Raw genomic sequence first — 17500 nt, forward strand, 5'->3', positions numbered from 1 at the left:
GTATACAGTACGAAGATGGGTTTGACTCAAGCCACCTCTCATCCTCGGCTTCTGAAAGCAGTTTCCAAACTGAAGTGCATGACAGGCCCAGTGGACAAGAGTGCAGGAAGATCTTTCAGACGATCAAACATCACAGAGTTAAAGCACACACAACGATTGTGCATGCAATGCAATTCCCAAACAGTTCTTCCTCAGACATCCCAATCTGCAGAAACTAATTTCAGCAAGGTCAACAATGCACAGATTTTGTATTACTTGGGAGCATCTGGGAGTATAGCATCTCAAATAAAGGAGATTCCTAGAAGTGTCAGGAGACTTGGGGTGTTTGCCCTCCTAAAATATGATATAGAGCTGTGCAGGGCCAGATTTAGATGACCCAGGGACCCTAGGCTACAGGTTGCAGTGGTGCCCCCGGAAGACAAATTTTGTGACAAAATTACATACCGTAGACAGTGTAAAAATTGTAAGCTGGGAGTAATGTTTGCCAACTGTGGAGAGGAGTATTAATAAGATTTAAAACTACAGTATGCTACACGACAGATAGATTATCATATCACATCTCATTTCAATTCTGCATTTGTTTTTAACTTTTGTTTAAAATTGGGGGGTGGGGAGGGCGGGGGGAGATGAGGGGCCCTAGGCTTCAGCCATATCTAGACTGTGTGTTAATTCGGCTCTTCACCCCCAGAAAAGTTGGGGAAATGCTGCAGACTCACAGAAACGTTTCACAGCATAGTAAAATTCTAAGCACAGGCAGATTGGAGTAGATTTATTGGTTTGTGGTGGTGAGATTGGATGGGTTTTTGGTTTGGTTTTTGGAGTGTGCGTTGTTATTCATGGTATATTTATGAACAGGCTTCAATGTATGACCAAAGGTTACCTTTCTGCATCACATCAGGGCTCACAAAGCTAAGTTACACACCTCAACTTCTCCTTAAAGGGACACTGTGCAGGAAATGGTCAAAAAAGGTACTGCAACTGCTACTTGAACTGTTGCCTATTGCCAAATTTGACCTTTTCATGATAGTTTACTAAGTAATAAACTAATATTTTCTAGTATGGCCCAAGTACAGTCATTTTTGCAGCTAAAAATGGCTATTTCTGGAAATTCAAAATGGCGGACCATGAAGAAGTTCCCCCTTTTCATGTATGAAAAGTGCAATTTTTCCGGTCATAATGAATACTTAGAATTTGATGGTGGTGGTATATATTCATGAAAAAGGTAACATTAGTGAATGGGTAGCATGAATTCTGGAAATAAACAAATACAAATCTCACACAGTGTCCCTTTAACACTGTTACTGAAAAAAATGCTGGCATCACAATGGCTGCCTTTTGCATCGCTAAAAGATGTAAAGGGGGGTACCTTTGCCCTAGCCTGGTTCTCACCAACGATGTGTGTGTGTAGCTCCGGAGCCCCCTGGTGGAGCAGAGCTATAGGCCTACACACGACCGTCCGGTAGCGCTGCCATTAAAGGGGTCATCCGGTGTGAAATGGCTTGAATGGTGTTAAAACATGATGCTGAGGGCTAAATTTGAGCACATACCTCAACTCCATTCGTGCCTTGCATTGAGAAATCCAGCGCTAGTTAGCCGATGCTAACATTGGGCTTTTGCTATGCTTCACCAGGGCATTAGCCATTGTTATTAATCTGTAATTTCAACCCATTTACGATGCTCAAAGTTGCCCAAAACTTCATTCTGTAGATTTGCAGGGTTGTTAACATGTAAAACGAGGCATAGAGAACTTCGGTAGCCATTGTCATGTAGTAAACAATGGCATTCTAACAGGCTGCGCAACAGCCGGATACAGCCTGTGCCACAGTCAGTTTAACGGTTACAGACTGCCAACTCACTACTTTTCCAGGTGGTACTGCACTCTAGGGGCGCCAACGGGTGAGTGCAGACTCTTCGGATGAATAGGCTGCGCTCTCTCGACAGCACCCTAGGTCAACTACAGTCGTGGATTGAGTGAGTTGACAGTCGGTAATTGTTAGACTGGCTCTGGCGGTAATTTTTCTTAGCGTATATGTGTATTTGTATGTCTGGGCGTGTATGTGTGTGTCTTACGAGGAGGAGGAGGTTGGTGGGGGGGGGCTTGGCTGGTCTGGCTGTGCCGTGTCGTGCCGCATTGTGCCGCGCAGCCTACCTGTGGTGACCTGTGACACCTGTGTCTCCTGTGGGTAACACTTTACTTGACATGGCATGTCATTACAGTGTCATAACAGTGTCATGGCACAGTTACATTATATGACATAAACATTATGTCCATGTCATACACATTTTATGACTGTTGGCCTTAAGTGACATTCGGTTATGGCAAAGACAAAATTATGACTGTGCCATGACACTATTATGACACTGTAATGACATGCATATGACACCGGCGTCAAGTAAAGTGTTACCCTCCTGTGCTGTGTCTCTTCCCGGCAGTTCATGGCATCAAGTGGACTTGCAGCAACGGGAGCAGCAGCTCCGGCTTCTCTGTGGAGCAGCTGGTGCAGCAGATACTGGACAGCCACCAGACCAAGCCGACCCCCCGGACCCACAACTGCCTCTGCACAGGCACCATGGGTAAGGGGGAGATAGGGGGAAGAAGAAGGGGTGGAGGGAGAGGGAGAGGGAGAGGGAGAGGGAGTGAGAGAGAGAGAGAGAGAGAGAGAGAGAGAGAGAGAGGGAGGGAGGGAGGGAGGGAGGGAGAGAGAGAGAGAGAGAGAGAGACAGAGAAAGAGAGAGAGAGAGAGAGAGAGAGAGAGGGAGAGAGGGAGGGAGAGAGAGAGAGAGAGAGAGAGAGAGAGAGAGAGAGAGAGAGAGGGAGAGAGAGAGAGAGAGAGAGAGAGAGAGAGAGAGAGAGAGAGAGAGAGAGCTGCCTCTGCACAGGCACCATGGGTAAGGGGGAGATAGAAGATGGGGTGGAGGGAGGGAGAGAGAGAGAGACAGAGACACAGAGACACAGAGACACAGAGACACAGAGACACAGAGACACAGAGACACAGAGAGATAGAGTGGTGCCAGACAATGCCTCTCCCCAGACCAACAAATGACTGCAGAGGCCCCTGCACTGTCTCTGGGTGTCTTTCAGTAACTGGCACCGGGGGGCAGTACATTGGGGCAGGGGTAGAGGAGAAGGGGAAAAGAGTGAGGGAAAGAATGATAGAAGAGTGAAGGCCCCGAAAGAGAGAGAAGGATGAGTGGAAGAATACAGGGTCAGAGTGACAGATGGTGAGACAGAGAGAGGGGAAAAGAGAGAGAGGGAGTCAGATAATGGCTATAGGGGGAAAGTAAAACAAGGAACATTGTAGTCTAGGGCCAAGATATGATCGAGATGGAGGTTGATGCTCAGGGAAGACATAGAGGTACAAGAGAAACAGAGTCAACGGGATCAAAGAAAAGAGAGCCAATGGCTACGTTTACATGAGACATTTAATTCGGAATTCACTCCATTTAATTCTGAATAAAGCTTAATTCTGCTTTGAAAACGTCATTGTAAACACGTCTAAATTTGGATCTAAAAGATTAAAGCAAACTCAACAGAACTATTTAATTCAGAATTATTCAATTGGAATGAAACACATCATGTAAATGTAGTGATGGTGGGGAAAATAGGAACGTAAAACGAGTGCAGATATTGCAGTAGTAAGTGGAGTCCTATCTAGAGCATCTGTCATGTAGCAGCGTTATAATCCATCAGATCAGTGCAACATCTCCCTAGAGACGCCGCCGTGTGCCACTTTAATGCAACTGGTGGTAGTGTGGCTCATTCTCCAAACATCCATTCCACATTTGCCATGGCAACGGAACTTGTTTTTTGTATTCTTCTCACTAACGTGACATATAATGTTCACTTATGCCTCTGTGTCATCCCATTTTTTGCTTCGATCTGCATCCATCCACTGCTTCTGTCTTTCATGATGAATTATTTGCGTGAAAGTGATTCACCCCTGTCAGACAAGGACCCTGTTATAAATAAGCTGTTACGAGATTGGCATTGAATAAGGCGTAATGTAGGCCCTCTGCACTGTCATAGTTATGTAGTACTATGGTAGTAAAGTTCTTTCATTGACTATTACTATGTTCCAGTGGTGGAACAGTGTGCGTTAAGTGTTACCAGCACAATGGCACACATTTGCACCTGTGTGTGTGTTTGGTTGCGTTGCTTTGTTACAATCTACAATCATTTCTTAGAAATATCTCGACTACTAGGCCTAGCATCCTGCGCTGTGCTTGTTTGCTATTCACAAAGTCTGCATCAGCAAGCAGTGAGTCAAGGCCTTCGCCGAGCAGCAAAGTGCTGAGTTAAAGTAAAGGAACTTTCACTCACGCAGCACTACTCCACTTATCGATTTCGCCCGGGCTCCTAGTTACTTAGGCAGCGGTGGGTAGCCGGCTTCTCCCCGTGTCGTTCGTTACGCCTCACCAGCTGACGTATTGCTCCCCAGGTTAAAATTATTGGACGTGGGGCTATGATTGAGCGCACCAAGCGCTTTGCTTTTAAATTTCCAAACAAAGCACTTCACTCTTCACACGCCCAAGGCAGAAATCCATAGAGGCCACACATGTTCAGTCAAACTATCACACAAATGGTATGATAGGACTCATACGCGTGCACACACATACACACACACACACACACACACACACACACACACACACACACACACACACACACACACACACACACACACACACACACACACAAACACACACACAAACACCACATGCACATACACAAACACACACACACACACACACACACACACACACACACACACACACACACACACACACACACACACACACACACACACACACACACACACACACACACACAAAAGTGGAATTCTGTGTATTCATTTTTCATGTCTGTGGACCCCTGCACCGTTCTCATTTATCAAAGTGTAGCATATTGCTTTAATGTAGATGCATGGAACATGCATAAATGTTTTTTTTCAGCAAAATATTTTTAGCTGCTTTTTTGATTTTGCGTTTCACATGTATTTTAGTAGTAAATACATTAAAACGCTAACTTATTCAGCAAGAAAAACAAAACAAAGAGACGTGCATGAGAGGGAGGAAAAACAACCATTACAAATTCATTATATACAAGCTTTTACATCATGATAAAGCAGGTGCACATGAGATTGCATATATTCCTATGGAAGATGTATATCTTCATGTCAGATGCACTTTTAAAATGGATTGCTTCTCTACATCTAAGTAGACCTACTTTTTTTTTACATTTGTCCCTTGGCAATTGTCTTCTCATTGTGTGTGTGTGTGTGTGTGTGTGTGTGTGTGTGTGTGTGTGTGTGTGTGTGTGTGTGTGTGTGTGTGTGTGTGTGTGTGTGTGTGTGTGTGTGTGTGTGTGTGTGTGTGTGCGCATGTGTGTGCATGCATGTTTGTGTACATGTATGTGTGTCCGTTCTACAGGCGCTGGCAGCAGCGTGCACCACAAGTGCAACAGTGCCAAGCACCGCATCATCTCGCCCAAGGTGGACCCGCGCTCCAGCGGCTATGGCGGCGGCGGCGGGCACTCGGAGCTGCAGAACAGCGATGTGTCGGAGGGCAAGAACGAGCACAGCCACGCCGGCAAGAGCTCCGGCGGCGGAGGAGGTGGAGGATCGGGAGGTGCCCGGGAGAAACGCAACGGGAAAGTCCACAAGCCATCGCTGCTGCACCAGAACAGCACAGAGGTGCTTTAAGCTATTTTAATTTGGGTTTAACATGTGTATTAAGTTCATTATGTCTAACTGTTTAACTTAAACACTTAGGGTTTTCTTTTGCCTTAAGACACATGTAAAAGTTTTTATCTTTTACCTGACATGTTTCGACGGTGTTATCAAATGAAGACGGAAGTAACACCGTCGAAACATGTCAGGTAAAAGATAAAAAACTTTTACATGTCTTAAGGCAAAAGAAAACCTTAAGTATTTATTTTAATTTGGGTTTTTTCTTTGGAATAATGTGTTGGCTTTTTTTATTTTTAAATGCTGGTTTTACGTATGAAACCGGCGAAGTTGGAGCTCAAAATAGAGTATGTCCATCAGTGGGGGGTGTACTTTTAAAATGGTGGCGGGCCATGGAGAAGATGTCCCTGATGACTATATCTAAGTAGGCCTACAACAGAATATTTTGATTTCAGAATAGAAGTAAAAAGGGTGGGAAAAGACTGTAATTTGGAATGGGTATCTTTAATTTCAGTAACTAAGTAGTAACAATCTTACACCGTGCACCTCCCCTGAATTTCCCCCTGGGGATCAATAAAGTTACTCTACTACTCTACTCTACTTATTGTATGATAGCTATTTTGGTCTTGTTGTTCTACTTTAGTACTCTCAATTTATGTCATCATTATCATTATTATTATTATTATTATTATTATTAATATTATTACCAGGTGACGTCAACCAACCAGGTGGAGGTGCCCGACACCACGCAGAACTCCCCGGTGTCCATCAGCAGCGGGCTGAACAGTGAGCCCGACATGGCCGACAGTCCTGCCGTGGCCGCCGCCATGGGCTCGCACGTGGCCTCCGTCATGGGCGGCCTCTCCCAGAGCGTCTTCATGTCCGAGGTGACCGGGGACCCCGTCTACAGCATGTCCCCCACCACGGGCCACAACAACGCCCACATCATGGGGCCCGACGCCTCGCACGGCCTGGTGCTCGCCGTGGCCGCCGACAGCCACAAGTTCGCCTTCCCTGGTGGTGGTGGCGGACCGGATGTTACCGGCAACGGTCAGGGTGTCGTCGGCGGGTCGGACGGGCTGTCCATGCTCTCGGCCACCGGCGACGAGCTGGTCCTCTCCAGCAGCCTGGACTCCCCCAACATCAAGCTCTCCGAGACCACCATGAACTTCGACCCCGACTGCTTCCTGAACAACCCCAAGCAGGGCCAGACCTACGGCGGCAGCGCCATGAAGGTGGAAGGTGGGGGCTCGTCCGGGAGTTGCGCCTCCTCCTCCGTGTCTTCGGTCGTCACCACCAACGGAAGTCTTCAACACTCGCCGTCCATGTCGGACTCCGGCTACGGCGGCTACAGCGCGGCGCTGGTGAAGAACATCAAAGTGGAGGACACCTCGTTCGAACAGCAGCTGGCTAAAGAGAGTGGCTATCAGGTAAGGGTGTAAATCAGAGTCTTCACGGTGATTTGATGCGATATTGATTTCTTAGGCAAACGATTTGATTATTTTTGATACTGAATCCACGATTCTATTACATTTTTTTTTGCCTTACAGGCTAGGCTTGTATATATCATTTTAAATAAATGAACAAAAGCTGAAATATCTGAATGTGTTTTATTTGAGGAACATTATTAGTGCAGTCAGTATTATTACTACTGCATGAACAACATAGAATGCCTCACAAAATGAGTGCCATAGTGGCAAAAATAATAACGATTCATCGGTTCTGTTGTGGACAAAACTACTAATTGAATGAATTGCTGGCTGTAGGATCGATACATTGATGATACAAATCAATTATTATTTACACCCCTTAACACCAGGTCGGGGTGGTGGGGAGCTGCGGCGGGAACGTGTCCTCCTGTTCCACAGGAAACTCTGCCCAGGGTTCTATGACCCTGACCCCGGCTGGCTCACTACTGCCCTCGGGTGGGGGCCTGAGTCCCAGCACCACCCTGGAACAGATGGACTTCAGCGCCATCGACACCAAGCAGGATTACTCCGCATCCGTGGCCACGTCCGTGGGGTACGTCCACACCATGCCCAGCCCCCACATGAGCCGCTCGCCCAGCTTCTTCCTGCAGGAGGCTCAGGCGGCCCAGGCAGCGGCGGTGTCCCAGCAAGGGAGGCCCGGCTCTGGGCAGCAACAGCAGCAGAAGAGCCACCTCCTGGAGCACAACTCCCACGACGGATCCTACATGGGCCTGCAGGTGAATGAATGTATGAATGAATGAATGAATGAATGAATGAATGAATGAATGAATGAATGAATTTATTTATTTAGTCTATTAGATGTAAAAACATTGTATAGCAACAACAGTAACCATACATTGAAAGGAATACATAGGTGTACACAAAAAAGTCCCAAGACTTATTTCCATTGTGGTCCCTTAGGTGGTGAAGACCGACTCTCCCGGTGGCAGCAACGGACACCTGCACCACCACCACCACCACCACAACCCACACCAGAGCCAGCACAGAACCAACTGCAACGGGGTCTCGCCTACCGAAGGCCCAGGCCACCAGTCCGGGTCGCTTCAGCTCCTGCAGTACCACCAGGGAGGCTTCCCCGGTCTAGGGCCCGAGCACGAGGAAGTGGTGGGGCTGGAGCAGCCGGGCAGCGCAGGTGGCGGTGGTGCCAGCGGCGGCAGCCACGGGGGGCCTACTGAGAACGGGGGAGACGGCCTACTCAAGGCTGGGGATCACCTCCAGGCCTGCGGAGGTGGAGCAGGCGGAAACGGAGAGGGCGGAGGAGGGGGGCAGGACCACTACATGCAGCAGCAGGGCAACGATGCAGGAGCAGGAACCAACGGCCTGAGGAACGGCAACGGCGGCAACACCAACGGCAACTCCAACCAACAACAGCAGCAGCAGCAGCAGCAGCTTCAGCCTCTGCTCCAGGGAGCCGGCCTGGTCCAGGGGCTCTACAACACCCACCAGGGCCTCGGCGGGGCAGGAGGTGGTGGCGGAGGAGGTGGTGGCGGAGGAGGAGGAGGTGGCACCACCTCTAGCAGCATGGAGATCAGCCTGGACCACTTCGACATCTCCTTCGGGAACCAGTTCTCCGACCTCATCAACGACTTCATGTCCGTAGACGGAGGGGCCGCTGCTGCTGCCGCCGCCGCCGCCGCTGCTGCTGCTGCTGCCGGCGTGGGGCCCGGGGCCGCGCTGTACACCCACCAGCTGGTGCCCCCCCCAGGGCCGGACGGGCAGCCCGGCTCCGGAGCTACACAGGCACCGGGCCAGGAGGACGGGGCAAACCGAGGAGCCAGCTACAGCCCCTCGGAGCTCTGCCTCCAGCCCTGCTGCAGCCCCCAGTCCCTGGGCAGTGGTGGTGGTGGGGCAGGGGCTGGAGGAGGAGGAGGGGGGTCTGGGGAGACGGGGTCTCTGGCGTATATGCAGGTGGCGGAGGTGGTGTCTGCGGCGGTGGCCCAGGGAGCTCTGGGGATGCTGCAGGCCACCGGCAGGCTGTTCATGGTCACGGATTACTCGCCCGAGTGGTCATACCCTGAGGTACGTAGGTGTATATTATCTACAGGGGTTTTTTGGGGGGAAAAGCACTCAAGTCCAAATTGTTTTTTTTTATAAAGGTCTTCGGGTTTGTAAGCAACTGTTCAAGAGAGAGGTATTGATGTCCGTGTATACAGTATAAGCTACAAACACATAACATGTACATAAAATCGAAGACACGAAATAAGCAGATAGATAAAATATCCACAAACTTAAGACTTGACAGAACGAAAGACAAACTAAAGAGAGGTTCCAGGTCTGGACTCTCTGAGTGCATGTCTTGTTTACTTTTATTCTATTTTAATGCATGCATTCTTTTGTAACTTTAGTAGTTCTGACTGGCTGTCTATTTATGCCATGTGCATGCTGCATGGCTCTTGATTAAGAAAGTCAGTGTGAAAGTAGCCGGAAACCATTATGAGAGCATTCCCAGCTGATCAATTCAAACTATTAAAAAAAGCAAGCGAAAACTGCTGCCCGGCCAGAGCTTCTCTCGGCCTCAGCCATTTAGTTATTGTCATCTCAGCTTGCAACCAGCAGAGGGTGGTATAGGGCAATGGTTGTTTGAGAGAAAACAAAAAATCGCTGAAGAAAAACAGTGGGACAGTGCAGTACATAACTTTCACCACAAGATGACAGCCTTGCATTTTACAAAACATTGTAAAGGCCTGAACAAACAGTAGAGCCCTTGTGAGCATGTGAGTATGTTTATGAAAGCAGTTCAAACAGCCTGATCATAAGTGCCCTTGTTGGAGATTGTGCACTCAAACGGGAGTGTTTGAAAGAAGCTTAAGTGGGTGTTTGTTTGTGGTGGAGCGAGTCAGACAAATGTATTGGGAGGACTGTGTGTGTGCGTGTGCGTGTGCGTGTGCGTGTGCGTGTGCGTGTGCGTGTGCGTGTATGTGTGTGTGTGTGTGTGTGTGTGTGTGTGTGTACAGTATGTATGCATGTGTGTGAGCAATAAGAGTGTGTGGACAGTCCCTGATGAGTGCTTGCTGGTGTGATGTGATGTAATGTGGTGTGGTGTGATGTGATGTGGTGTGATGTGCAGGGTGGGGTGAACGTCCTGATCTGGTGTGATGTGGTGTGGTGTGATGTGATGTGCTGTGCAGGGTGGGGTGAAGGTCCTGATCTGATGATGGGTGTTTGCTGGTGTGATGTGGTGTGATGTGATGTGGTGTGGTGTGATGGGATGTGGTGTGGTGTGGTGTGATGTGATGTGGTGTGCTGTGCAGGGTGGGGTGAAAGTCCTCATCGGTGTGGTCTGGTGTGGTGTGGTGAAGGTCCTGATCACTGTGGTGTGGTGTGATGTGGTGTGGTGTGATGTGATGTGGTGTGGTGTGATGTGCTGTGCAGAGTGGGGTGAAGGTCCTGATCTGATGAGTGCTTGCTGGTGTGATGTGGTGTGATGTTGTGTGATGTGGTGTGATGTGATGTGATGTGATGTGATGTGATGTGATGTGATGTGATGTGATGTGATGTGATGTGATGTGATGTGATGTGATGTGATGTGATGTGATGTGATGTGATGTGATGTGATGTGGTGTGGTGTGGTGTGGTGTGGTGTGCAATGTGGGGTGAAGGTCCTGATCTGGTGTGATGTGATGTGGTGTGATGTGCTGTGATATGCAGGGTGGGGTGAAAGTCCTGATCTGATGAGTGATGTGGTGTGATGTGATGTGGTGTGGTGTGATGTGATGTGATGTGATGTGATGTGCAGGGTGGGGTGAAAGTCCTGATCAGTGTGTGCTGATGTGGTGTGCTGTGCTGTGCAGGGTGGGGTGAAGGTCCTGATCTGATGAGTGTTTGCTGGTGTGGTGTGGTGTGATGTGCAGGGTGGGGTGAAAGTCCTGATCAGTGTGGTATGGTGTGATGTGGTGTGATGTGCAGGGTGGGGTGAAGGTCCTGATCACCGGGCCGTGGCAGGAGGCCAGCAGTAACTACAGCTGCCTGTTCGACCAGATCTCCGTGCCCGCCTCGCTCATCCAGCCTGGAGTCCTACGATGCTACTGCCCAGGTAAGGCACCCGTCTCGTCAGTACCAAAATGACGCTTTTGCACACCTTTGTAGTTGGACAGGACAGGTGCATAGGGGTATTATCCCAGTGAGGTTTTCATTCAAGTGTACAGAAATCTTGTACACTGTCCATTCCACCAACAAACAACATTTCGGTCATCTGTAGCTTAGTAAACTAGCCCCACCCGCCAGCGGGCAAAATTATTTTTGCCTGCGAGTGTGTCTAGCCTCGGACAATGCCCCTGAAACTGGCTGGCCAATCACAACACAGCAGACTGGGTTTTGGATGTCATCTGAGGGTGAAAGTTGCAGGATTTAAGTCTGTACACTTTTTTGTTTTAACCTAAAATCACAATTTTAACCCTTTAGTGGTGCATGCAACCCAACTAAGTTAACTAAGTGTAAACTGATCATCTTGTAGGAGTTCTATTAATTTTGTGACAGTATTAGTCTAACACTCATTTACTCTGTCACACACCTGCAACTTTGTTCTTAAAATCACCTTTAACATCTGTTTTCAAGAATATGCAACTCAGCAGTATTCACTGGTGTTCAGCCGTATTCACTGGTGTTCCTTAACCCTTTTTGTAGCGAAATATGGCATCTGTGGTGTTTTATGTGTGTTTTATGTAGCAATTTGTAAATTAAGTTTCACTTTCACTTTCAATTTCTTTCACAAAATGGCAAATAAAAAATGAAAGAAGCCATATTTCGCCTTGAAACTTGTTAGGGACTGCTAGTGAACACCCCTAACCACTTTGTGAGCTGTAGACTTTCGCAAAAAAATTTTAAAGATGATTTTAAGAAAAGAGTTGCAGGTGCCCATAGACGGCCATTCTAAAGCTGGTTGAGATGAAATCCAAATCAGCCAAATAACAGAGACTGCAGCAAACATGAAATTAACGGTAAGGGGGACTCTAAAACATTGCAGACCACTCAGAAAATGGCCTTAATGTTCAAAAAACTGGACTTCTCCTTTAATACAACTTTTTTGGCAGGACTTTAATTCCCCCTATTAATATTTATATAAATAAAAATGTAGTATCTCAACATGCTTCACAGCCACTTTTATGCTAATAGATGTGGTGACCATATGGTGTGTTTTACTTGGAGCAGGTCTGATTCACATAATCACACTGTCATCATCGGTCTGATTGAGGCTAGACCAGGGTCAGGGTGGGGAATCCTTTTCATTTGAAGGGCCACTTCAAATTTTATAAAGTCCACCAAGAGCTGTACTATGAACACAACCCAGGATTTCCCCCTGCACTTTAGGCATATATTGAGGCAGACACCCACAACAGATGCCTTCACACTAGGTCCTCTGAAAATATAACTTAATTACATTGCAAAGTTAGTTTATCAGATTTCTTTACACAGCTTGTTATATTTCATGTGAACATTAAAACGATATCAGGGGTGGCTTCATTCAAGGGCCGAAACGGCCTTTCAGAGATAGGTTCCCCATCCCTGGAATAGACTTACACTGCCCATTCTCATTTTCCTCAACACATTTTTTTACATAGGCCTATGGCTTTTCGGGCCTTTATTATGATGGGACAGTGTAGAAGTGAGGAGGAGGAAAGAAAATGAGTTAGAGAGGAAGCTCCATAGGCTTGCTAATGTTACATTGGCCTCATTAAGATGTGACTGTGCAATGCACATCATGAACTGATCAAATATTTTGCTATTTGTCACCTTTAAATAATAACGCATTGTGGTTTATTTGTTGCGTAAGATATGGAGTAAAGCTCATTTCCACATATCGCATTTCTTGTCCCATTAATCAATTGAGATATTTATAAACAAGATGTTTATGTATGTTATGTAGGGCAAGATGAGTGTGGAGTCAGCTTCATAATTATCCCCCAGGCGCATATTTCGTGAAAGTGCATACTACAAGCACAATCTGTTGCACGCTCTGATTTTCTGTCTTTTTTTCTCCAGGGAGGTTGTAGCTACTGACTGAGAATACTATATCACTTGTGGTGCATATACGGATAATTATGTGTTTAGTTCTTGAATAGTATACTACAACAGGCTAATAAGTTGAACATTTTCATTGATTTATTATTCTTTTAATATCCTGTTATTTTATCTGCCTTCCAAAGTTGTGTGTGGACACAGCATTAAATATTCAAACAATTTCTTAACATTTTTATCTGCTTTTAATCATTCCACCTTGGAATGTCATACAAATCAGCTGTGAAGTCCACACCAATCATCTCAATAGTGAATACTAATAAGTGGTAACGGATGAGGGGATAACTGGTTCAATGAAGTTGATGAGGTGGAGGAGCCTCTAGAATTCAGGATTTTCTTCGCCAAAACATTAACTATCGAACCAGTCAACCTCAAAGCCATTATCCCGCTTATCATTCTACTTTTAAGTGTTCGATTTTGTATTAATATAGACTAACGTTATATATGACTGTCTGAAAATGTATAGGAATCATGTGCATGAACTTGTAATAAAAATTAAATAATCTGTTATGCCTACAGTTACCATATATTTACTATACATTGAAGTGATTGTTCCCAATTACACAGTTGCACTAATACACAGTGGTACATATGGCACATTACACGTATCTTATGCATAACCTGCCAGCTGTTTTGCCTCAACCCATACAGTATAGTTAGCACTTGTAAGAGTCCTGAAAGTGCAGCTTGCCTACAGCTTCTGTACAAATGCGGAGAGTTCAGCCCTGCACCCAAATACAGCCCCCCCCCCCACACACACACACACACACACACCTGCTGCCTTTAACACTGTCACCCCTGCAATCCCTGTTCATGCTCCCCCAGCAGTACCAACTTAACCAACTTAGAGGGCAGTCATGGTTAAGCGGTTAGGTCGTCAGACTTGACGGCCAAAGGTGTGCACTTTGTGCAGTGTGCAGTGTCCACTTGTGTGCTGTGCAGTGCTGTGTCACAATGAAAATGGGAGTTGGAGTGTCCCCCAGTTGGACTGGACTTTCACTTAACTCTTTTTCCCCCCTCTTCGTCTCCCTCTCCTGTCCCTCTTTCCAGCCCATGACACGGGCCTGGTGACCCTGCAGGTGGCTGTGAGTAGCCAGATCATCTCCAACTCGGTGGTGTTTGAGTACAAGGCGCGGGCCCTGCCCTCCCTGCCCTCCTCCCAGCACGACTGGCTCTCCCTGGACGGTAGGGGCTAACATTAATTTGACTTTCTGCTGCTGGTGTCTGCTGTTGTCCTCCATCTTCATTTCTCTCTCTCTCTCTCTCTCTCTCTCTCTCTCTCTCTCTCTCTCTCTCTCTCTCTCTCTCTCTCTCTCTCTCTCTCTCTCTCTCTCTCTCTCTCTCTCTCTATTAATCTATCAATACCAGTTTGTCTGACTGGATTTCTTTATTTTTTGGTCTGATTTTCTTATTGTGCTACGGCTGCCTGTTCAGTGTTTCTCCTTCTGTCTCTTCCACACTGTGTTCTATCTTGGCATGCTTGCTGTAACATAGAAAAACCACTAGAGGGAAAAAGAACTCTATTTTTCAGTTGGCTGCCGCTAAGGATGTCATAGAGTCAGAAGAATACTGCTGTTGTATTTCCAATTAAATGGAACTTACTCTTATACACTTTCAGCCATTTAAGTCTGTCCTGTTATGTAAATTTCCAATTCAAATAAGGAAAAACAACTTTCTTTCTCTTTGGCACAGGGCAAAAGGGTGGATCGTGACGGATCTAACGTTAAGTGCTACACCAATTTATCAAGGTTAAAAGGCTTTTTTGGTGTTTGGCAGGGAGTTTGGTAATCATGCAATAGCTTGTTAGACAAATGCAGGGATTTGTGAGCTAAAACCTTAGAGTAGAGAGTAGGAGGCTTTGAAGTGCCCCTGGCCTTTTCTTCCCTCCTGCTCTAATCTGATGGGAGGAAGCAGGGGACCAGGAGATGATAGAGATGGTTTGTCATTTGATGTGGTCTGCGGAGACTCAGGCGATGGTGGCTGCAGAGGGTCATGAAAGGACACAGCACTGTGAGCTTATTCATCCATCTTGTGTGTGTGTGATCATGGACGTTGGGAGGTTGGGGACGGTGTCTGCAGACAGACAGGGTCGCTGACCGATTTGGCCGGGCCCAGGACAAAGTCGTCTGAAAGGGCCTTGCCCCCCCAGCCCAAAACATACACTGTAATAAGGACCCAATTCTGGGGCCCCTCTCTACCTGGGCCTGGGGCAACTACCCCCCCCCCCCCCAATATGCAGATGTTCCACAACAAGGACATTACAGTGAGGTTATTCATCTTGTGTGTGATCATGGACGGAGGTTAGGGACGGTGTCTGCAGCTGTTTCACAAAAGGACATTAGTGTGAGGCTATTCATCTTGTGTGATCATGGACAGAGCTGTAGTAGAGATGGTCCCTGCTGAGGGTCAAAACAGGATACATCTGAACATTTTGCAGTGTTAGTTCAACTCTTCGTTAGTAGGACCAACACCAGCAGTGTTAGATTTAACTCTAAATGTAACTCCGTTCAATTTCACTTGCTGTGCATGTTTGATGTGATTAGTGGGAGGTGGCTGACGGCTGAGGGTCGGCACTAGGCAGCACTGTGGTTATTCATTTTACATGATGATGGACGGAGCTTTATAGGGACGGTATCTGCAGAGAGGTCAAAACAGGATGGATCTGAGGCATATGCATTTGATGTGATTGCAGGGAGGTGACAGACTGCTAAGGGTCATGAAAAGACAGCACTGCATTACTGTTCGTCTTGTTTGACCATGGACGGAGGTGCAGGGATGGTGGCTGCATAGGGTCAAAACGGGTCGATCTAAGCGTGTGTGTTTGTGTTTGATGTGATTAGAGGGAGGGAGATGCCTGACAGCAGAGGGTTTGAGGAAATAGCTTTGGAGGAACTGGTTTGATGTGGCCAGAAGGAGGGGGGGGGTGTAGGCATGGCTGCTGCACAGAGGGTCTCAAGTGAATAACTATGTGTGGAATTGAGTAGCTTCCTGAAGGAATACTTTTCCATAAGCAGTTGTGTTAATTTGATTTTTTTATGTTTCTCAAAGTACCCATTTTTAATGTTTAACCCGTTAAGATATGGCGTTATAAACTTATGTAGCAAGAATGACAATGACTTAGTCGTAGTGCATTACTAAAGGTCCTGTATTGTGTCATAGAAGTGTAGTGCTATAGTAGTTAACTTTTCAATGACAGTTACAGTGTTACACTGGTGAAATGGCGTGCATCATGGGGCTAAAAAGCATGCCTACTGTACTACTGTAAATTCTGTAGAGGGGTGTGATTAGGTCTGGTGGTTACTAGTGTTGCACCGATACCGATATCAGTATCGGTGGATCGGTGTATCGGTGGATCGGCACTAAAATGGTGGTATCGGTATCGGCGAGTACCAACAAATAGGGCACCGATACCATTTACAGGTGCTTGCATGACACTTAAACAGCCTTGAAATTAGTTATTTCATAGAGGTATTTAAAAAGTATGAAAAGTTTTGCTGGATTCACTTTGTATTAGTCTTTTTCCTGGGTAGGCAGCAGCAGCCTGACAAACCATGCAATGATTTTACATCCAAGTAGTATGCACTACAGCCATTCATATATATACATTTCAAATAGGGTGGTATCGGTATCGGCCGATACTGCACAGCCAGGTATTGGGTATCGGTATCGGGTCAACACTAGTGGTTACCAGGAAAGGTCGTAATACAGTAGGCCTACTTGGCCATTATGACCATAGATCTGTAAAGAAGACTAGGTACGTCACCTGCCAGCATCTTCAGTGTTGCTTCTAGTCAGTCCAGGAGCAATACAAATATCGTTTCAGAGCTCCAGAAAAAAAAGACAAATCAGGAACTCCTCCCACTTTGTCGAGAAGCAAACAACCAGTAGCAAAGAAAAGGGAGGCGGGTCAACCATGCCGTCTGACAAATGTTAATTGTAATGTTCTTGGTCAGACCAAGTCTCAAAGAGATTTGAAAGTCGATGATAACCAGGCTAGTAGTAGTCAGACAGAATAGCAATGGTGGGCTGGCGTCCGTGCCAATGTCTTTTTCTGAGCGTTTCGCTCGGTGCGTTCCGAACACTGATGATGGGCTAGACCCGAAACGTTTGTCCCCTGTCTGTCGGTTTTATTTACTTTATTCGGCTTTGTTTAATACAGTTTTTGATTTTGCATTCAGCTCTTGTGTGCGACTCCTTTCTAACTTTTCGCCATAGTAGTCACAGACTACGTACATGGCAACACATATGCTGACAGTGACACATATGACTTCCCATAATGCAATTAGGGCGGCCTATATTGCACAGTGG

The 17500-nt window shown here is 46.7% G+C and overlaps 1 protein-coding gene across 1 annotated transcript in view; it reads left to right on the plus strand.

Moving 5' to 3' along the window:
• camta1a (calmodulin binding transcription activator 1a) overlaps positions 1-17500 on the plus strand; it is a 1011609-nt gene that overhangs the window by 902086 nt on the left and 92023 nt on the right. Inside the window, exons 8-14 of the mRNA XM_063208398.1 lie at positions 2434-2574; positions 5431-5693; positions 6398-7117; positions 7507-7893; positions 8078-9196; positions 11084-11210; positions 14243-14377. Coding sequence (XP_063064468.1) covers positions 2434-2574; positions 5431-5693; positions 6398-7117; positions 7507-7893; positions 8078-9196; positions 11084-11210; positions 14243-14377 — 2892 coding nt within the window. The remainder of the gene's footprint in view (positions 1-2433; positions 2575-5430; positions 5694-6397; positions 7118-7506; positions 7894-8077; positions 9197-11083; positions 11211-14242; positions 14378-17500) is intronic.

Source organism: Engraulis encrasicolus, chromosome 10 (assembly GCF_034702125.1).
Source record: "Engraulis encrasicolus isolate BLACKSEA-1 chromosome 10, IST_EnEncr_1.0, whole genome shotgun sequence".
In the NCBI taxonomy this organism is placed as follows: Eukaryota; Metazoa; Chordata; class Actinopteri; order Clupeiformes; family Engraulidae; genus Engraulis; species Engraulis encrasicolus.